Source organism: Grampus griseus (assembly GCF_964374135.1).
Source record: "Grampus griseus genome assembly, chromosome: 1".
Taxonomy (NCBI): Eukaryota; Metazoa; Chordata; class Mammalia; order Artiodactyla; family Delphinidae; genus Grampus; species Grampus griseus.
In genome coordinates, this window is record NC_139017.1 from 130171278 (window position 1) to 130194585 (window position 23308).

At 34.0% G+C, this 23308-nt stretch overlaps 1 protein-coding gene across 4 annotated transcripts in view; it reads left to right on the forward strand.

Moving 5' to 3' along the window:
- DOCK7 (dedicator of cytokinesis 7) overlaps window positions 1–23308 on the forward strand; it is a 208485-nt gene that overhangs the window by 179175 nt on the left and 6002 nt on the right. For 2 of the 4 annotated variants that reach the window (XM_082679929.1, XM_082679931.1), the window contains 10 exons: window positions 125–225; window positions 1136–1328; window positions 2709–2852; window positions 5184–5315; window positions 6874–6888; window positions 15011–15136; window positions 16695–16784; window positions 16898–17134; window positions 17489–17632; window positions 18823–18929. In XM_082679929.1, coding sequence (XP_082536055.1) covers window positions 125–225; window positions 1136–1328; window positions 2709–2852; window positions 5184–5315; window positions 6874–6888; window positions 15011–15136; window positions 16695–16784; window positions 16898–17134; window positions 17489–17632; window positions 18823–18929 — 1289 coding nt within the window. Of the gene's footprint in view, window positions 1–124; window positions 226–1135; window positions 1329–2708; window positions 2853–5183; window positions 5316–6873; window positions 6889–15001; window positions 15137–16694; window positions 16785–16897; window positions 17135–17488; window positions 17633–18822; window positions 18930–23308 lie in introns of all 4 variants that reach the window. The other 2 variants (XM_082679930.1, XM_082679932.1) reach the window with 1 other exon arrangement.

Below are 23308 nucleotides of genomic sequence, written 5' to 3' on the forward strand. Positions count from 1 at the left end.
ACTCTTTAGAACTATATCAAAATCATATTGTTTTGAAATCTTTAGATGCTTATCTGAAATATCTTCCAAATTAATTTAATGATTGTGAATGAATGGATGTTTTTCATACAATTCTCTGCTACAGGTCCAAGATTTGGTTTTCAATCTCCATATGATCCTTTCTGATACTGTTAAAATGAAGGAACACCAGGAGGATCCTGAAATGTTGATTGATCTAATGTACAGGTAACATTTGTTTGATTCACTTATACCTTGTATAATGGGGCTTAAATTAGTACGATACACAAAAAACATGAGATTAAAAAAAATACAAAACTTATTTGTCGTTTTCTAACGGTAATTGAAAAGTCAAAATGTGCTTTATCAGATCCCCTGTGTCACTTCTTCTTTTAAGAACTATGAATAATTGTTCGGTATATTTATTGATTATCAAAAACAAGAGGATTATTTAAAGTAATGACACATTTAACACCTTGGCATCCTGGGCCCTAGATTTCCTAGGAAGGCCCAAGATCCATATTTTAAATGTAAAAGTTATTTAGGAAGAAAATACAGTGTATTAACGTTTTACTACAATATTAATTTTGCTGATTTTAAATATGGTTTTGCCTATAGGATAATATTTATAGGGTATTTTGAGAATTTTGTAATTCCTGTTGTAACTTAAAAGATGTAAGTAAAACTTGACTTTTTCTTTGCCATATGACCTTCTCTTTTTACAGTTTTGGAGTTCCTTAAAGGCACAAATAAAACAAAAACAAATATGTTCTTTAAAATAAAAATGATACAGTGAAACAATCTTCTATAAATTTTTTTCCTTGAATAGAAAACTTGTTTATATTCCTATAATAAACATGTAAATTCCCACAGTTTTTCCCTTACTGATTGTTTCCTTAGTGTCCATTTCATATAAAATGTCCTTTTTTTAGCCCCCCACTGCAAAAAACTGATATTACTGTTCCATTGGCCCACAGTTGTTTCTCTAAGCATACTCAAAGACATTTTCATACGACCCAAAAACTTGTCTTAATAGGTTGTGTTCAATAACAGAAACCTAAACACTGAAAAAGCAATTTGGACTCCCTTCTAGCTTGGGAAGCAAATGCTAATTGAGAAGAATTTCTGTTCTAACTAGAATTGCCAAGGGGTACCAGACCTCTCCAGACCTGCGGCTGACCTGGTTGCAGAACATGGCTGGCAAACACTCGGAACGCAGCAATCATGCTGAAGCTGCCCAGTGCCTCGTTCACTCAGCAGCACTTGTTGCTGAATATCTGAGCATGCTGGAGGACCGGAAATATCTTCCTGTGGGATGTGTAACATTTCAGGTAGGAATCTGCCAGGTTTACATTAAATCAAGGTATGTCCTTTTTTGGATTTAACTTTTCTCACTGGTGTTTAGATTCATTCAGCTTGTAAGGAAAGCATAAAGACTGAAGGTGATACTTCAGTAGATGAATTAACATTTCACTATTACTTTCATTAATACATTTTTAAAGTGTATTTCTCATTAATTCTCTTCCACATTTTCTTACCTCTGCATTATCAGTGCTGTGTATATTTATTCTCTTTGCCTATACTGCTGTGGACTTTGTAGCATCTATGAAATACATTCAAGATATTGAGAATCAGAATTCAGTGGAAACTCTTAATTGGCTTTTAATTAAAATACCAGGTAAACCAACATTCTCCATTCCCTGTATAAATATGCTAATATATGACTCAGAGATGATAGCTTATGCTCTAGTACGGTTACATCCCCCTTACCCACTAGTTGAATTCTTTGCTTACCAAGAGTTAGTTATACTTTGCTTTTCTTAAAACCTGTTAAAGCCAGGTTTGGGAAGTTACAAAATTTAATTAAATATTATGTTCTCTGATAAATCTAAATGCAATAAGAAAGTAAGTTATTGTTTCTCTGAAAACCAAGTTGAATGTTTTGCAAAGAGATCAGACAAATAAAGAAAGAATGGGGGAAAAGCTCCGAGAAGTCTAGGATAATTTGATAATCTTTTAAGTTCAAGTTTTTACTCTAAAGAAACCAAAACTGGAAATCTTAAATAAAGGTTGCATTGTGGGTATTTAGTCAAGAGAGATTACATGGAACTCTGATCTCGAGACCCATACACAAAGAAAAGACCTTAGATCTACTTCAGGAAATTGACAAATGAGTGTATATCTACTGTGAATATTTAGGTTCAAATCAAATATTTAAGGTATGTAGGTATCATTTCTTTTTTAGAAATAATGGCTGATCCCAATCTCATTGGGTAAGAGGGCTTTTAATATACCTGAGTTTTCTCATTAACTTGATGTATGTTAGGCAAGCCAAGGGACCATTTTTGTACCTTATTTTCCCTGAAAGAGAGTTTTAGCAAGTTCAATTAAATTAAAAATAAAGATTGTTTAAGTCTCCATAGGTGTTCTGTGTGATATTATGATTTTCCTTAGCCCATGATTTTTCTTAATTTTCTTTCTTGCAACTTTTTATTAATGGAAAAGTTATCTAGCAGTGGTGTTACACTTTATTGTTATCTTCACAGTACAAAAAGTTTTTGGAGATTTGTCTTTTATCTTTGCATTGACTACCCTTTTTTTTAAACTTAAGCTGGTAGCTATATTTCATCATCAATTACTTCTTCATATACATCTTTCATGTTAAGAAATTAATTCCATTTCACAAGCCTTAAACATTTTTTTCCTCCTAGAATATTTCATCTAATGTTTTAGAAGAATCTGCAGTCTCAGATGATGTGGTATCTCCAGATGAAGAAGGTATCTGCTCTGGAAAGTACTTTACTGAGTCAGGACTTGTGGGATTACTGGAACAAGCAGCTGCTTCTTTCTCTATGGTAGATGACTCTTATTCATTTCTTCCCACAATTACATACTTCTTAATTATTAGTGACATGTATATTTATGCTTTCTGCCTACAACTCTGCTTTTCCTTTATGGTAATTTTCTCTAAATACCTTAAGAACCATCTAGTAACATATTTTCTTTCTAGATTCATCATTGCTTATTCCTTTTTATTTTAATAGTCTGTCACTTCCTCCAGTGTTTTTCATCTGCTTGTTTGTGAACCAACACTTAGTCTGTAAGAGATTTTTTTTTTCTTGCTTTACAAAACTTTACCACCAAACATTTTCTAAAACTTTAAAATTTAAAAAAACCCCAGCAAAACAGAAAGCCTGTGGTACTCAGGAAAATTATGGCCACTCATCCCATTGGTTGCATAGTGAGTTCTATTAGGTAGATATTGAAGTGGTATCAGGAGCTTTATGAACTACATCCTAGATCCCTTGTCTGATCTACCCTACCATGCTATAACTCTAATCCTTGTCCCTCCCCATCTGTATGTGAAGAATTAAAGCAGTCATGTGGATCTGAGATGGGATGTTTGTTGGAGAAGGAAAAAACAGCCAGCCAAATCCCTGCTTACTTTCTTGAACCATGGTGATTACGGTCACCTGCTTTCTGTGAGTTTTCTGCTGAGTGTTTAGTATCCCAGCACCAAGGTTTGGGAGACAGTGAGGTTCATGTTAAGGTAAAAGGGAAGCTTGAGGTAATATACAGTGTTTCCCACCTTCCCCATTGTACTATTATTAGGAATTGGTTATTGCTTCTCCTGGCCTTAACCCTCCCCAGAAATATATTGGTTATGGGTATAGATTTAGAAGGCATACAGTCAGAATTCAGATCCTGGCTCTGCTACCTTAGTAGTTAAATCACTTCAGGCACAAGTTACTCAACCTACCAGTGCCTCACTTTTCTTAACCGTTAAATGCATCTAATAATAGTACCTACTTCAAGGAATGTTATCAGGGTTAAATGAGTTAACCTATGTAAAGTGCTTATCACAGTGCCTGGCTCCAAGTAAGTTTTAATGTGTTTGCTATTATCATCTTCTCATCATTATTGGCATTTAGAAGCAATTCATTTAATAATGATTCTGAGACTCAAAGAACGTTAGGCATTGGTCCACTTTAAAATTTCTTGTTTTTGAGGACCTTGATTGTCCTGATTCCTACCCCGGATCTCTGTTCCTTGAGTTTCAATTTAAGTGATCTGAACTAGCAGGGAAAAAAAGTTTTTTGGTATTAATGGAATATTTTAATAAATATACATTCTCTATGTATATGTGTTTAATTTTAATAATTCACAGCAGTGAATTTAGATTGGGGTACAGTGGCCTATATTACAGAAGCCTATATTTTGCAAGAGCATATAATTGTGAATTTCATTCTTTTTCAATTAATCTATTTAATATTAAGTAAAATAATTACTGGGCATTTTAGTTACACTAAATATACTTTACTTTTACAGCTACATGTTGCTTAAATATACTCTTGTGAACTGACTAGAAAATATGAGAACCATAGGTTTTCCCTGGGAAAATAATGTTTGCTGATGTGTGAGGCAGTGGGAACTCAGTGGCTCTTGGAAAATACCTCTCCTTTCCTTCACTACAGCCATGAATCCATTACTAAAGGCAAGAGAGTGGGTAGCAGTGTAAACACGTTTTGTCCCTTACTCTGATTATAACCAGAGCAACCCTTAGTCACCTACTGACCAACTATCCCCTACTTGAGTAAAATCTGGTGGTTCAGAACCTTCTTATGTTTTGTTAAAAATCAGAGATTTTTCCATAGGAGAGTTCCAATAAGATTTCCTGTGCCAATTTAATATTTTGGAAAAGTTAATAATGTTAGTGTCCTAGGAGGCCACAGGTTATCTGATATTTGCGTATCTGTGACCAATGTAATAATTGGGTTTCTTTATTCCTCTGCTCAGAATTAGTTTCTGCAAAAGTTTACGTGCGTATATGAGGACACACACATACACACATTTATTTTAGTTAAGTAATTACTGGGTAGATAAAAGCAAAATGTCCAATTCAAATTATATAGAAATATAAATATGCATATATTATATGTGTGTATTTTAAATGCACAGACACAAACACACATGCATACATATCCATTCATCTATCTAGAAGAGATAATATTAAATTGTGCAAAATTATTTTATTAGGCCTTAATCAAATTAAAAATTAGTAGTGTTTGTTTTTATGTCCTATTGGAAAACAGTAGTATTGTCTTAGTAGAAATATTGTGAGTTCATAAATTGTAATTCACTTTCTTATTGATGTAAAAGAAAGCAATATCTTATTATTCTTATAGGCTGGCATGTATGAAGCAGTTAACGAGGTTTACAAAGTACTTATTCCTATTCATGAAGCTAATCGGGATGCAAAGAAACTATCCACGATTCATGGTAAACTTCAAGAAGCATTCAGCAAAATTGTTCATCAGGTAATGATTGTACTTTCTAGCTTCAGTATAAATGGAGAAAACTGTCTACAAGCATTAGTGTTGCTTTGTACTAATGTCAAACTAGATGTCACGAAATGACCATTTTAATGAGGTTACAAATGAACAGTGTCAAAATGATGGTTCATGGCCAAAAGCAAGACTCATTAACAAAACTGAATTTACCTAAAGTAGATTATGATCATCATAACCTTTCCACATAGCTTCTCTTTTTTTCCTTCACTTTTTTTGAATTTTTACTAGTTGCTAAATTTGTTTTAAATTGTGAGTTATTTTCTGTTTCACAGTGTGGGTTATAGTTATGAATCTGATTTTTAAGTTGATTTCTATTCATTTGCTGCCAAAAAAGTTGTTATGTTTAACTTTTTATTAAATGATGTGAAAGTTTAATAAACTCCTAATATTTTTAATGATTTCAACTGAACTTTTAACTGTTTTTCCCATATATTTTTATTCAATCATCCTTTGACATATTTCTAATATGAAAATAATGTTTAGTGAAAATAATGAATAAATGGTTGTCATGTTTATTCAGTTATAATAGTATGACTTCAGTACTTGTTTATAGTTCATGGAATCCACATATTATCACTAAAATTAAAATTAAAATAAACTTGGTTTAGAAATGAAGTAGACTACCAGCAGTTGATTTCCCTGAAGCTGAGTCACTGGCTCCATTGAAATGCTCTGAAGTATCCTGTCGAGGCTCCTCTTTCTCCACTTTTCTCTTCCCTTCCCTGTGCTACCCATGCTGTTGTCTGCCACTGCCATCATCAAAGAAGGAAGTGGAGTACTGGTTTTCCACTTTTTCGTTCGGTATTAGTCCTACTTTATTGTCTGTCAACTTGACTTCCTTTTTCTTGCCATGGACTAAGCTGTTCTGGATGAATTGATATAATCTGAAAAATTTTAAGTCTTAAATAGGGCCACTATACTGTTAAGCCAGAATTTTATTATTGTTTACTAAAATGTTGAAGTTGCAAAAGATCATTAGGATTCTTGATCACAACAGTTGGGTCTTTTTATAATCAGTTGTACATATACTGTTAAGGAAATCTCATCCCAGCTTCCAGACCTATAAATTGCAAATTACACATCAGGTCTGGAACATCTAGAGCTAGTAGCTTCCAAGAAACTTTCATCCATTTGTATCAAAGACATTTGAGTGAAATTTCAATGTCTATTCCAATTTACCTGCGATACTTCAGTGAAGTGCAGCTCACATTAGTTAGGGATCTAATTTAGACACAAATGAAACAAGTAGTTGGCTTTCTTTCCCCCAAATTTGTACTTTTCACTTATTAAAGTTTTAAAAGGTGAAATTTTAGCTTCTAGGTTTTGAACAAGGAATTTATAATATTATCACAGGTCTTAAGTGAAGGAATATGGTGTTTAAAGTACCCTGGTGTTTTCTATACGAAGAAGAATTTATGGTATATGGTACCTTACACTACTGAACTTCCTTTGGCTTTTTTTTGTTCTTTTTAAACAGTTTTTTTTTTTTTATGACTTTGCCCTTTTTTTACTTTTTATTATACAGAGTACTGGCTGGGAGGTAGGTAATGTTTTAGTTAGTTAAAGACACTAATAGATTGATTTGATCAGATTTCTTATGCCAATGCTTTGCCCACATGTGCTAGCTGTGGGCGTTCTGTTGCTGTCTGCTGTCAACTGAATTCATTAACCAAAGAAATTTTGTTAAAATACTGTAAGTTATGTTAAGAAATTTATTATTAAGAGGTTGTAGGCAGTGCATGGAAATCCATATGTTACACTAATGAGATTCTTTGGTAAATGAGCCACTTTGTCATCACTTAGTTTGTTTTTATCCTTTGAAGCATTTTCTTTCATCAACATTTACACACAAATTTCTTTTTTTAACCATATTGTTTCACCTCATTTTACAGAGGTCGATTTATATGTTATTGCTCAGAGGTGTAAATAAAAAATATCTCATCTGATCTAAGATGCCATCAATTGTAAGACATCCCATTATTTTCCATGCCTTTAAGAAACAAAGAAAAAAAATACCCTGTGTGTTAAACTACAACATCCTATCAGTTGAAAGATGAATGCCAACTACAGAGATACTAAAATATGGGCCAGAAATGTGCATCTTAGAATTGATGAAAGAATGTGTTAATTTGATCTTGAGTCACTTCACCTTGAGTATAAGCACTACTGAGGAAAGAAATTCACTTTTGTCATTTGAATTTTGTTGGAGGGAGGGATAAAGAGATTGAGACAACTGGAAATTTAATTTGACCTCATATTCTGACAATGTTTGATAATTAGTGTTCGATGAAGACTATGTGTGCTTCCTTTTATGGAGTCGTTAGGCTCATGAAGTTATATATAAGTTAAATCTTACCTGAAAAGTGCCAGGAAGAATTGATTGCCTTTGTTTTCAATCCTTCTGTAAAGGAAATAATTCTATAAAATTTAAAATTCTACAAAATAATTTATTTTGATGAGGTATAAAACAAGGTATTAATAAACCAGGTTTATTTAAAGCTAAATATATCTGTAAAGTTTTCTGCTTTGCCTCTCACTTTGTAGTCAGGTTTATGTTGATTAAGCAGCTTAGGCTTTCTCTGTTTGGTTTTGCATTTCAATCCTTGTTTTGAGATCCAACTAGAAACCTTCAGAATAAATGTTACTATTGCATTCTCTTCCATTTCTGAATTAGTTGCCACCTTTCGTTTTTCTTCAGATGAAGCCAGTACAGTTACATCTACCTTAGTTCTCCAGATTAAATGTGTGTGACCTTATTAATACCTAGTACAGAACCTCTCATTTCTGTGGCTCAATTAAGACTTATATAAAGAGACTTTACATGGTTATCTATGAGTGATAAAGTTCCTTATGGATTTCCTAACATGAAATGGAAGTAGGTGAAAAGTAGATAAAAGAAGATACATTGAAACCTCTGAGCAGTTTATTACTAGTCTGCTTGATGCTAAATCGACCCCTGAAAGGTATAATTTTCACTGGTTATGATATTAATATTCTGTCATCATGTTTATTGCATGGTAAAAGTCGCACAGACTTTATTTTCTTGTTTATATTCTTGTCACTACCTTTCACTGGACCTTTAGCTTTGTAGCTTCTAAAATTGTTGCACGTTTGTTTTTTGCTTTTCCCTTGTAAAACTTAAATGGATGCTTGCATTTTAAAAATATGTTTGCTACCATTTGCTGCTTATTTGTTTTGAAATTTCCCTAATTAAAATGCTTCTGTTTTCTCTTCTCTCTTGCCCCTGGTTGCTGACCCTACTCCCTACTTTTACTATTGTCTATTGTGGTAAGTTCCTATCTTGTGAATATTTTTCTTTTTGACTCTGGGAAAACTTCAGTAATTTCATTTTTTCTAAAAGCTACGTTTCCTAGCTAATTTCCTAGTATTCTCAAAGAACTCTCACTGGATTGAGATCCAATAAGGATAACTGATACACTGTAGAAAGGCTCTTTGAATTGATACTCCCTCCCTGACTTAGAGGAACGCTATCTGGGCTTATATATTAGCATTGTATTTCATTTTTTACCGTGCTCCTTGATTTGGTACAAATTATTTGAGTTGGCAAAGCTTTTTAGGGCTGTGTGTGTGGGTTTGTGTGTGTGTGTAAAAGATAACTCTAAAACTTGATATTTAGCAATTTGGTAAAGTATTTACCATCCAAAATAACAAATCATGAACTCTTCTTAAATCATGGTGATCTGCCAATTCCAATATCTTAATGACTGTTTAGTATTTACCTTTATTTTCTCTTCCCAAGCCCATTTATTTTTCTTAAAATAATAGGAAATAGAGCTTCCCTGGTGGCGCAGTGGTTGAGAGTCCGCCTGCCGATGCAGGGGACGCGGGTTCGTGCCCCGGTCCGGGATAGATCCCACATGCCGCGGAGCGGCTGGGCCCGTGAGCCATGGCTGCTGAGCCTGCGCGTCCGGAGCCTGTGCTCCGCAACGGGAGAGGCCACAACAGTGAGAGGCCCGCGTACCGCAAAAAAATAAATAAATAAATAATAATAATAATAATAGGAAATAAAGTATGTTTAATAATTTCTCTCTTATGATTGCATTTTAAAATTACTTTTAGAAAAAAGAGAAATATTGAATTTCTGTATGGAAACTTACAGCCATTTCATATTTTGTGTCTATATATTTTATTTTAAAAGATACATTTATCCATTTATCAAATAGTGAACAATTTGTATTCAGAAGTAGATTAAGGCAAGTTTATATTTTTCAGAACAGTCATTCCCCAACCATTGATAACATAGTCACATAATACTGTCTCCATTTTTTTTCCTTAAAAGATTACAACATATTTCACCATCCTAGGGGAAATATCACCACCCTAGTAGGCATATATTATAGTCTCCAGAAAGGCTTGAGAAGGTGGGCTTAGCTTTTTTAAAATTCTCTCTACTAAATCACTAAAGAAAAGTGGCGTACCCTAATTTATGAGATTGAAGCATGCAAAATAACTGGATCATAACTCTTGTTGTTGTATTTGATGTCCATCCAATATTTTGGTTTTTATATGCTGAGAAATACTAGCCATAGTTCTGGTGCAGTGGCTTCTGTTGAATTTTTATAAGCCTTAATCCACGCTAAAGCTGCGTGAGATAAATTAACTCATCCAAGCCAGTAAAAGAGCAGAATGAGAAACAGCAAATTTTAATAGGTGATTGGGGAGTGGGGGGCTGAAAGAAGGGCATGAAAAAAGTTCCAAGAGCATAGTCAAAACAAGTACTTTTACAACAAGTAGTTGAGTGGAAAAATGTGACACTCTAAAGAAGAAACTAGACCAGTGTAGGTATAAAACATCCATGACTGTTTACCTCAGGAAAGGTGAAGAGATGAAGTTAGATATGAAAAATGTTAAGGAATTTAGGGAAAGTGAGAAGAACTTCTCTGTGAGGAGGTACTTTCTGATAGTTGGTGACTCCCTAATAATTGGTATAGACCCATGACTGAGCAACTGATGATGCTGTACCACTGGTTAGGTTTGCCCTTTATGTTACTTTTGATGAGAAAAAGATACAGACAGCAAACATTTACTTTGTAGATGATACTGGACATGATTTGTTTTTTTCTGGACTAGAACATATAATGGTTAAAATTGAACTTTTGATAAGAAATGCAGTAGGATATATCAGAAGCATATATCTGGTAGGTAAACCACCAACCTAAATTTCATACTGCAGTTTACAGGAAGGAGATGCAAACATGCAGTAACAATTACAGTAGAGGACAGTGTTGTAATATAGAGGAAGACAAAATACAGGGAAGGAGATACCCAGTAATTCTCAAACAGTTACTCAAGGAAATTCTCAAAAGTTCTCAAGGAAAGCATCAGAGAAGCAAAAGATGGTTCAGAGATCATACTTATGTTCTAGTGTCTGTATACCAGTACATAGAATATGGGGATTAAATAGCTTAAATAAGAGCTTGGACTCAGGTGTCAGATATATTGGGATTTAACTCTCAGCTCTGCCGCTGACTAGCAGTGTGACCTTGGGCAAGTTACTTTTCCTCATCTATAAAAAGAGGGTAAAAAAAATGGTATCTCGTAGTCGTGGTAAGAATTGACATAACTCATGTAAAGTGGATAACCAGTGTCTAGCACATAGTAAGTACTTTAAAAATGTTGGAGATTATTATTTTTATTGTTGTTATATCATCGTCATCATTATTATCATTACTGTTACTTGAAATCTTAACACAATTTAGCTGTGAAATCTAAGAGGTGTTATGTTCCCTGGTCGAGATCTGTGATTAAATAAACTGATAAAAGTATATGTTCTTAAGAAGAATAAATCTAATAGAAGAGAAGGAGATTACCACTGTGTGAAATACTGGTATGCCTATCTGGCAGTCAGTTAACTTGAAGGAGGTGTTAGCAAGTCCAAGCTCTCTCTGCTTGCCACACAACAGGCCAGTAAATCGGGAGACGAGGTGTTGAGGCAAGGAATAGCGACTTTATTTGGAAAGCCGGCAGACGGAGAAGATGGTGGACCTGTGTCCCCAAAAACCATCTTATCAGGGTCTGGATGCCAGTTTTTTTATAGAACAGAGATGGGGAGGAGGTGATGAAGTAAAGTGAAAAGGCCATTAGTTTTGCAAAATATCTCCTGGCTTAGCCAGCATCAGGGAGGGCATGTGTTAATTTCTTCTTTTCTGCAGCCATTCACAGGTGGGCAGGGTCAGATTGTCTCCCTGTGAACTGAACAGAGGCACTTCAGTTTAACATTCATGCAGAGGGTCAGGGTTCCTTGAGGCAGGCCATTATGTATGATTATAATAACAAGAGCAACAAAAAGCAAAGGTTAAAGTAAAAGATCCAACATGGAGTCAGAAGCATAATGGAAAGCTGTGGGTGAAGATGAAAGAAGTTTTAGAAGTGATGTCATTGTGGAAATACACAACTAGCCCAACTGAATGTTTCCTGCTAAATAAAGATAAAACTAGAAAAGCCTTAAGATAATTTGTCATAAGCAATTTCACCCACTAGAGACATGGATAGATGCGTAGAAGGATTTCCTTGTCTGGGGCATAGTTTCATCAAATACAAGAAGGTGGACCCAGTAAGTAGAACTGCTAAGGAAGAACAAATTGGAGTGTGGGAATGATGGGAAGTTCAGAAAGAATTCATGACATTAAAGGAAGGTAATGCTAGAAAAATATAGGCTAGATTGTAGGAAAGTGTACTTTTTTTTAATTCAAAGGAAAAATGGGTATCATCCTGTGGTCCAAAACTCTGAAGAGGAAATAAGATGAAGTGATGTTTTTCTTGAAGGTACAGCTATATGATTAGTCTTTCATGAACATGATAGAGTCAATGGTTTTACACTAGAGAACTCTTCGTAAGTTGAAAATAAATTTAATCACTGTTCCCTCCTCCACGTCACTACACATACATTCATTTTCAATTCCAGTAACTCCTCTCTGATCTTATCTCTGCTGATCTTCTTCCTCTTGCACACTTTGCTTCAGCCACTCTGGCCACCTTCCTATTCTTCAAACACATGAGGTAGGCTCCTGTCCTAGGACCTTTGCACTGGCTCTTTCCTCTGCCTGGAATGCACTTCCCCCAGAAGATCCACATGACTAACTCTCACACCTCCTTCACATCTTTGCTCAGATGTCACCTTTTTGTGACACCTGCCCTGACCACTCTGTTTTGTTCACTGATTTATCACCAATGTCTAGAACAGTTTGCTGACACATAGTAGGCATTCAGTAAATATATGAATGGATGAATGGTTTCCCTCACATACATTCTGTTTAATGACTTTTTTTCCTTTCCTTCCCTCCCATATCCACTTAGCCATTCTTTTAAGTTGTAGAATCCTGCCTGTGTGTCACCTCTTTCGTGACCTGGCTCTAACAAGATTTATCTTTCCTTTCTCAATACACTTTTTATTATAGCATATAACCCTTTGTATTGTAATTATTTGAATACATTTTTTACTCTCTTGGGGAGGTCTTATTTATTTTTATTTTCCTGTTCCTGAGGATGAACAGTGGCTAACTCATTATAAGCACTCAATAATTTTTTTTCCTGAACTGAATGTCAGTATGAGAAAGTAAATAAAAAGAGTTTAAAATGGCTGCTCAGTAACTAGTTCAGTTTTAAGTTGCATTAATAAAATTTAAGTCGACATCCAGGGAGGCAGTGAGCCCACTGATCTCTACACTGATCAGATCACATCAGCAATATTGTGTTTATTTTTGGGATACCACACTTTAAAAGGTGGCATTGAAAAACTAATAAAATGAAAACAGCATAGTAATTCCTATCATATGAAGATGATTGAGAACTGGAAAGTCTAAGGGAAACAAGTTCTGATAGCAGTCTTCAAATATTTAAATGATCATAATACTGAAGATTTAGAATAGGGTTTAAAATTGGAACACTCTGAGGGGAATACAGCCAGAATAACAAATTTTAATATTTGTGATTTTAAAAAAATAAATAAATATGTACATTTATGGCATTTTGGGAAAAAACAATCACAAATTGTTAATTTTCTCAAATGCCTTTTTTATTTTCCAGGTGGTGGGGTCTTCATTTCTTGATTGTATCAGAATTTGCTATTATTATATTGTTCCATTGGCTTATTGATGGTTTTAAACAAAATTTTGATTGAATACATTTCAATCAAATTCAATGAATACATTGAATCTCTAGAGAGATTTCATTTGCTATAGAAATCAGTTAATTTTTATGTCTGTTAAATTTTGAAGCGACTGAAAAATTTTTTATTAGCAGCCTCAAGTTTCTTTAGCTCAAAGACATTTTTATTTAAAACTGTATTTCTTCTGGACAAAAATGTGGCGATATGGGGGCTTCCCTGGTGGCGCAGTGGTTGAGAGTCCGCCTGCCGATGCAGGGGACGCGGGTTCGTGCCCCGGTCCGGGAAGATCCCACATGCCGCGGAGCGGCTGGACCTGTGAGCCATGGCCGCTGAGCCTGCGCGTCCGGAGCCTGTGTTCCGCAGCGGGAGAGGCCGCGACAGTGAGAGGCCCGCGTACCGCAAAAAAAAAAAAAAAAAAAGTGGAGATATTTTTAGTCACTGTATTTTTTTTATTATTATTATTATAAGGCTGGAAAATTGAGGATCAGAATTTTCCATTTTGCTTCATTATCTGTTTCATTTGTAACTTATTTTACATACCCTTTTGCCTTTGCAATAAGTCAGTATAGGAAAAATAAGTATCAAACTTACTAGGCTTAAAGAGAATTCAGAGGTATATAAACACTCACGTATGGCTGTGTATATGGGCGCTACCCCAAAATCCTTCTGAAACATCTTTGTATCTAAATTGTAAGAATTGCATAGAAAGCTTCCAAGTATTTTATCTTTATTGAGGGAATTTGTTTTCAAATGTGCTGTGTAAGAGTTCAGGTGACCTTAGTGTACATTGTACTTGGGATGAATGTGTGGTTAATGTATGCAGTGGGTGGTTTGGGGACTTTAGAAAACCAACTCTTCTCAAATTTTTTTTCTTTTTATCTTTCATTTATACATTTTTTCCTTTCTATTCCATTTTTAGTTACTCTTCCACATATCAGTATTTTTATCAGCAGAGGGATACTAATTGTAAATATTTTGCTTCAGTGCTTCTGGATGGTCGTGACATTTACTGACCGTCTGCTCTGTGCCAGGTGCTATACTTGGCTCCTAACTTTTACGATCTCATTTAATATATGTAAAGAGATAATATAAAGGCTAATGGAAACTAAAAATATTAGTGTTGTTTTTAAATTTAACTTTAGTATGCTCTAATTTCAGGATAATTAGAACAGTTTGTTTTATACCAAGCAACTTTTCTTGCAATAAGGAAAATGAGTTAATTTATCTCAATTGTATGGACATAAAAAAAAAATAGACCTATGTGAGGACATCACTTGGTACAGTCCCTGAAAAACATATGCCATATATGATTCGGTAAAAGCCCTAATGGCACAATGTTATTTGTTAGAAATAATGAAAAAAAGAAAATTACTTTATTTTACTTTCATTTGAAAAATAATAAAATACTGTAGTTTTGAATTAAAACTTTCGCAATGTGTTGAGAATTTTGTACCATAGCAATCGAAACAAAATGTGTAAAACAAAAAGACTTTGTATTAAAGTTTCTTTATTTTCCTACACCTAGGATGGTAAGCGGATGTTTGGCACCTATTTTCGTGTTGGTTTTTATGGAACCAAGTTCGGGGATTTGGATGAACAGGAATTTGTTTACAAGGAGCCTGCAATAACCAAACTTGCAGAGATATCTCACAGATTGGAGGTGAATGCTGTGGTGGTTCACAAAATGTCATCTTTAATTTGTATTTTCTGTGGTGAATAGACTTTCAGATCCAGATCTAATCATTTAATAAGCCAGATCCTGCCAAATAAACTACTCCTTTAGAATTAGGATTTTTGATAGGTACAGTAATAGTCTTTTTCAAATCTTTTATGGCAACAGTAAAATAATATTAACTTGATTTTTTTGAGGGTCTATTTTCACACATATTTTAGAAATCCTATATCTTTCAGAATTACTGTGATTTGTGGAGAAATGTATAGTATTATCCACATTTTGAAAAAGGTATAAGGTATTAATGGAACTAGAATTAGAACCCCAAGGTATTTCTGACCCAAGTACATTATCTTTTTGGCATAACTGATACCCAGTGAGATAATCTTTAGAACTTAAAAGCTTGAAATTATACTTTAAAAACACTGCTTAGAATCCCTTAACCTTTATGCAGCTACTTAATTTTCACAATAAATAATTAATTTTAATGTTTATGAAACTAACCAATCTTTTCTGCTATAGTTATCCTTTCCAACTTTTCTCTGTTCTTGGTTCTCCAAGTGTGGTCCATGGACAGAATCTTTACTGACATCACCTGGGAGGTTGTTTGAACTGCAGAATCTCAGACCTTAACCCAGACCATCTGAATCAAAATCTGCATTTTAACAAGATCCCCAGATTATTTGTATAGACATAAGAGTTTGAGAGGTAGTGCTCTAGGCTAGTTTTTATTCTCAGCTGATGTTAATTTCTCAATATTGTATTCTTATTGGTGATTTCACAGGACTCAACTTCCATAAATTGGTTTAAGCTGGACTTTTTGTTTTTCAAGAGCCTATTAAGTAAGTCTTGGGAAATATTGAGACAGTATTTCCCAAACTTACTCAGTCATAAAAATTATCTTAGAGGGAGGAGTGGCTGTTCTCCTTTGAGGATTGAGATTTAATTTTTCCTTTTGAATAGCTCCATCCCTTGCCCATGCTCCTACTCAGTGTCATATGGAAAAGTCAGTACATTCTTGACCCAGGGTTACCTTTTCAAAATCTGAAATTTTACAAAACTTCAACAAGTCAATGCTTTTATTTGAATATTCTGGAACATTACATTAATAATTCAGAAAAATGAATGGTTGCTCATTGACTGCAAGAAATTAGGCTACATCAAACTCAATAAAAGTTAATATCCTATACATCAAGTATAATGAATTTCTTTTGTCTCTGCTTTCTATTCCCTTTTTTTTTTTTTTTTTTTGAGGACCTCTTGTGGAATCCTGTATTTTCAGTGGTGAATTTTTTTTTTTGTATTTTGTGTTATTTAAAATGAGTAAATGGGAATAATATCAAATAAGTATGGACTAAGGCCATGCTAATTTGATAGACTAAATTTAACTTTTGTGAATGCAAATAATTATTATTTTGTAATTATTGACATGGTTGTACAAGAACTTACTAAATGGCCTGATTTTGCTCAGGAGTCTCCCTCAGAGACCTCCTCTGTTTTCTACTACTGTTAACTTCATGTGAAAGATTTCTTTTTCTTATTTTAGGGATTTTATGGAGAAAGATTTGGAGAGGATGTGGTTGAAGTAATCAAGGATTCTAATCCTGTAGACAAGTGTAAATTAGATCCTAACAAGGTATGGTTGATTAGACTGTAATGACACATAGGTATATCTTTGAGACTGATTTTTTTTGGGAAAGACTGAATGATGATTTCACAATGAAAATGAAGAACTTTTTCCTTTCCCAGGCATATATTCAGATTACCTACGTGGAGCCATACTTTGACACATATGAGATGAAGGACAGAATCACATATTTTGACAAAAATTATAATCTTCGTCGTTTCATGTACTGTACACCCTTCACTTTAGATGGTCGTGCCCATGGGGAACTTCATGAACAATTCAAACGGAAGACCATTCTGACTACTTCTCATGCCTTTCCTTATATTAAGACAAGGGTTAATGTCACTCACAAAGAGGAGGTAGGTCTCCAAATAGGGAAATAGAAATAGTGGAGCAAATACATTGGAGCCATGTGAAAACAATGTGGATATAGCATTGTGTATCATTCCTCACGTGGTAACATACTAGAACTTTACCCATTTTTAAGTCATTAATTTTCAGCTTCTTTTCTAAGTCCCTAATTCACCCTTCGCTTATGCTTTAAAAGGTTGATTTTTTAATTTTTTATTTAGTGATCCAAATTTTGGAATTTTATTATTAGATAATAGTTTACAATTGGTCACCACTTTTTTCTTATTTTAATTGATTGTGTATAAAGCTCACTAAATATTTTTCAATCAATACACTGACCTAATAGATGTTATTTGACCCAGATCATCTTAACACCAATTGAAGTTGCTATTGAAGACATGCAGAAAAAAACGCAGGAGTTGGCATTTGCCACACATCAGGATCCAGCAGACCCCAAAATGCTTCAGATGGTACTCCAGGGATCTGTAGGCACAACAGTGAATCAGGTTGGAGCATTTGCTAATACTGTGCGATTTAAGTTATAAATGGAATTTTGAATGATTTCATTATTATATTTTACAGAGATCACAAATAAGTGTCAAAGCAAGTGAAAATATGTTAGAAGTAGTTGCAAAAGTTAAACTGAAAAACAAAATTTTTAGTATAATCTCAGTTATTAAAAAATTTTCACACCTGCCTTTTAAACTGCCTGTTTTTCTAACTATCTGTTCTGAAACATTCTATTAAGAAGGGATAGATTTCACTCAAAATGGCCTTTCCTTTAAAAGCTTGTACTGAAAGAATGTGATCTAAAAAGAAGGGCTCATTTTCAGAGCTACATGTTCCATGCATGTGTGTGTATCTACTCTCTTAGATACTCCCTGATGTTATCTTCTCCAGGTCTCCTTCACAGTGAGCTGAGAATAGTAAATAAGTAATGTGAAATCATTTTGAAAATTTGAATAATGTACATACACAAGATATTGTTGTTTTGTCATATGCAGATTAGAAGCCATCCCCATTATCTCCTTGTAATGGGTTCATTCAGCTTTTTTTGCTGATGATTAGTGAGTAGTCCAAGGTAAGGGAAAATCCAAAAAAGCTTCAAGTAAGATTTCATGTAATATATCTTACCTTTTTTTGGGTTAAAGAAATGAAGCCAAAAAATGCCCTACCAAAACTGGAATGAAGATTTTAAGACCTTTACCTCCTAAAAGTATACGTGATTTGGAGGTTTTACTTCCAAATGACGTAACTTACAAAAGATCACCTTTAATTCGCAGTATTAGGAACACATTTGGAATGCTGAGGGAAGCTGTTTTAGTAAAATCAAGTGCCTAATAATCAGTGGACTCACAACTGATTGTCACTAGCCTGACAACTTTTATATCTAGGATAAATTAAAGAATATAAAAAATATAAGGCAGAATACATTAATGAATACAAGAGTCAGTCCTCTAGCTCCTACTCTTTTTCTTTGAAAAATGAACTAATAAGTTAATTGCTGTGGGCAAGAATATAGATTTGACATTAGGAAAAACTAAAAATGTATTGTCAGAATCCATCTCTGAAAAGTTTTAATATAGGCATAGACATATATGTATCAAGCTTAGTGCTAAGAAAAATGGTTTTGGCAAATTCTATCTCTGTGAATATATAAAAAACAAAAACACACTTTTATTTTCTTATTTTACAGGGGCCTTTGGAAGTTGCCCAGGTTTTCCTGTCTGAAATACCCAGTGACCCAAAGCTCTTCAGACATCATAATAAATTGCGACTCTGCTTCAAAGATTTTACTAAAAGGTATTCAAGGTTTCCTACATAAAGATATTCAAATTGAGACTGTCCAATACACAGTTTGATGTGAGAGTCTTCAGGGACTATTGAAAAGAGAAACTATAGGAAAATGGTTCACAATGAGAGGTTGTCTGTGTATAACTTACTATGCCTTATGTATGTATATCCCTGCCCCCCAATACTGTGTATAATGCCATGTTTTAAATTTTAAAGATTAGAAAAGCCTAGACTCAGGAAATTTTTTCAACTTGAAACTATTATTAGTTTAACATTTAACTTGAAAGCTGTTATTTATTGTGAACATTCAATGTGAGAGTTTCTGTTTCCTTTCCCTCAGAAAATATACAAGCAGCAAACTTGGAAGCAAAAAATTTACGTTCAGATCTTATCCTTATCATTTTATGTCTCTTTTCCAGGTCACTTAATCATTATGATCCTCAGTTTTCTAATGTATGAAGTAAGGATAATAATATTTACCTCATACAGGGAGGTTGTGCAAATTAGGTGAAATAATCCACGGTGTCAGGGTCCCCAAGAACACCCCCAGTTTTGATGATTTGCTAGGAGGACTCACAGGACTCAGCATGTAGTTGTAGACCTGGTTATGATTTGTTACAGTAAGAGTGCAAAGTAAGATCAGCAAAGGGAAAAGGCACAGGGGGTGAAGTCTAGAGGAAACCAGGTATAGGCTTCAAAGGGTCCTCTCCCAGTGCAGCCACATAGGAGGTGCTAATTGTTCCAGCAAAGAGTTGCGGCAGCATATGTGAAATGTTGTTTACCGGGGAAGGTCAGTAGAGACTCAAGTGCCAACCAGTATTTTTATTGGAGGCTGGTCATGTAAGCACCTTTTCCCTGACAGGTACCAAAATTCCAGACTCCCAAAAGGAAAGCAGGTATTTAGCAGAAACTATAGTGTTTGTATAAATAGTTCAGGCACAGTGAGCCACTCTTATCTTCTGGGTATGATAGGAACCCTTCCCAAATCCAAATTCCCAGACAGTAACCAAGGGCCAGCCTTCAAATAGGACCTAAGGATAGCAGGCTCAGGCCTGCTGTTAACTCTTTTCTTCACAAATAATACTTGGCATGTAATAAATAGGTATTCAGTAAATACTAAATTTTGGAACAATAGGGGAAAATAGTCATCAACTTGATACTGATTCCTGCTTTACTAACACTATGAGCACAAAAGAGGGAATGATAATTTACTTGATGATGTCAGGGAAGATTTCACACAGGAATTAACATTATATATGGACCCTGAAGGATGAATATTAGTTTTTCAGGCAGAAAAGAGGGGGAAGGGTATACTAAAAACAAACAAAAAAACCAGCATGAGCAAAGTTCAGAATCTGTTCTGAGAAAGATGAATAGTTTAGTGAAGCTGGAACTGTGCAATCTATGAAAACAAGTAGTCAAACACTGGGAAAGTAGGTTGTAAGGCCCTTGTGTACCATTAAGTAAATGACTTGTCACTTAACAAAGCAGCATCAGAACCATAGTCAGAATCCAGTCTTTGACTCCCTATTATGGTTTCTCTTATCAAATTATGAACTGTGGTTTCCCTTATCAAATCATTCATTGAAAGGGTTTATTGGGGTAGACAGAATTTTACTTTATATCAGTTTTGTCGTCAGGAAAATATGAGGCATGCTAACTTGTTCAAGTCTCTTGAGACAGTATTTTCCTTATTCTCACTGCAATAGCTGTCATGAATTTCTGTCAGTTTCTCCTGCGTGAACATGGTAAATGTCTTTTAAAAACTTCAGATAGCTTCATTGGAAGTCTGGGATTTTATAATCTGATTATTGAGCTAGACAACCTTATAGGTTTGGTTATAGGATACATAGCTCCTAATGTATGGTATAGATGAGCTGCCATAGTAAAAGAAAGAAAGCTGCTTTGTACTTGTAGAATTGACTGACTTCTATTGGGACTGACATATACACACTACTGTATATAAAACAGATAACTAATGAGGACCTACGGTATAGCACAAAGAACTCTACTCAATACTCTGTAATGGCCTATATGGGAAAAGAATCTAAAAAAGAGTTGATATATGTATATGAATAACTGATTCCCTTTGCTGTACACATGAAACTAACACAACATTGTAAATCAACTATACTCCAATAAAAATTTTTTAAAAATTGATTTCTAACATTAATTTTATTATTTGGGAGGTTTCAAATAAGAACCAAAATATCCCTGCTGTGCTTGTGAGCCAGATGATCTTGAAACAATACATACTTCTTTAGGTCATAGACATTTAACAATAGATGCTTATTTTCTTGCTATTATTTTGGAATTTTTACCATGACTACGATTCTAAAACAAATGTCCTCCTCTTTGTGTATATTTAGTATAGGGTAATGAAGTCCTGTAGTCTGCAGGTCTTCTTAAGGGTTACCACAGAGAAGGTTTTCTCCTTTTAAATTACAAAAAGGAAAAAAACAAAACAAACTACATGATATAAACCTTACAAGTCATAGCCAATACTGCCTTTTTAATTTTTGTGTGTATATATTTTTATGCCAATATGCATATATATTTTACCATAGTTCAGTTATAATATACATGTTATCTTAAATTCTTATTTTTCAATTAAAGTTAAAACTGTTATTCTAATAGTTATATTATCTCATCAAATGTCTGAATTTATGTTGAATTTAAGTGTGGTATAGTTAACAAATGTATCGTTTTGTTGAATTAAAATATTAAGCATGAGATGACTGAGCCAAAGTACATAAACATTTTTATTGGCCCCTCATATGTAGTCTATTCCAAAAAGGTTCTAAATATTAACAGTGCCAAGAATGCAAGTGTACTAGTCACAGTACACCTTACTTTAAGTAATGCCATTTAAATAGGGTGTCTCTTGTTAATCAGTTTAAATGGTACTTCAGTTTGCATTCCTTTATTCCTAAAAACAATAAACACTTTTTCTTGTATTTACTCTTTATATTTTGGGGCTTAGCATTTAAAACTTGTTTTCATTAAATCTTGAGTAGATTCAAAATAGTATTTATAACATTTGCTATTAAAGAATAGGGAGAAAAAAGTCATGTACCTGCCACCCAGCTTTTAAGAAATAGAGCATTATCATTGCTTTGAGATCCCTCCTCACATGCCCTTTTCTGATATTATCACCCTCCCTTCCTTCAGAGGTAACCACTACATGAATTTCATATTTGTCATTTTCCTTATTGTTTTCATAGTTTTATCATAAATGAATATATCCCTATTACACTATTTAGTTTTGCATGTTTTTTTAACTTTTATAAATGGAGTGTACATATTCTTCTGTGACTTGCTATTTTTAATGTTTGTGAGATATTGCTGTAATAAATGTTGCTTTATTTATTTTATATGTTTCATTGAATGGATGTGCCATGATTTATTCATTCTTCTGTGGATGGACATCTTGGCTGTCTCCTGGTTTTTGTTTTTTGTTGTTTTTTAGTTACAAAGAATACTATTCAAATATTTCTTTACCTACTTCTGGAGGTACAAGAGATAGCCTAGGGCTTATATACCTAAGAGTAGTGTTGTTGGTTCATAGGTTCTACTTCAACCAGATAATGTCACATCTTTTTCCAAAGTGTGAAGCCAGATTTACATTCTCACCAGTAGTGTTTGAGAGAGTTCTTATTGCTATGTAACCTCACTAATATTTGATATTGTCTGACAGTTTTTTACCAATCTTGTGGGTGTGAAATGATTATGTGATTATGGATTAAATTTGCATTTCCCTGATTACCAGTGAGGTTGGACATCTTGTCATGTGCAAGATGTAAAGTTGTATGTTCAAGTTATTTTTTTTTTGTTTTTTTTTGCCATTTCCTATTGGATTCTTTTCCTTACAGATTTCTAAGAGTATTTACATATTCTTGGATATGTAATGCTTTATCATTTGTAAATATCATAGACACCTTCTCTGAATTTGGGGCTTAGCACCTTTTTTTTTAATAAACAGAAGTTGTTAACTTTAATATAGTTAAATGATTCAGTCTTTTCTGTTATGACTATTGCTTCTTGTGTCTTAAGAAATTTTTTACCTGAGGTCAGAGTAACATTCTATGTTGACTTCTAAAAAGTCAATATAATGGTATCTCTAAAATTCAATATAGCCTAAACAAAAGGGCAAGAAGGCAAAAAAGGCCTTTTTACTTTTTAAAAAAATCTGCTTAAATTTGATTTTTGTATATGGTTCAAGGAAGGGATCAGTTTGACTTTTGTCTGTACTGGTAACTGAATATGATGTAAGATAGGGGTCAGATTTCTGTTCCCATATGGATGTGCAGTTGACCCAGCACCACTTATTTCAAAGATTACCCTTTCTCCACTGCTTTGCACTATTACACATCAAGTGCTCACTTTGT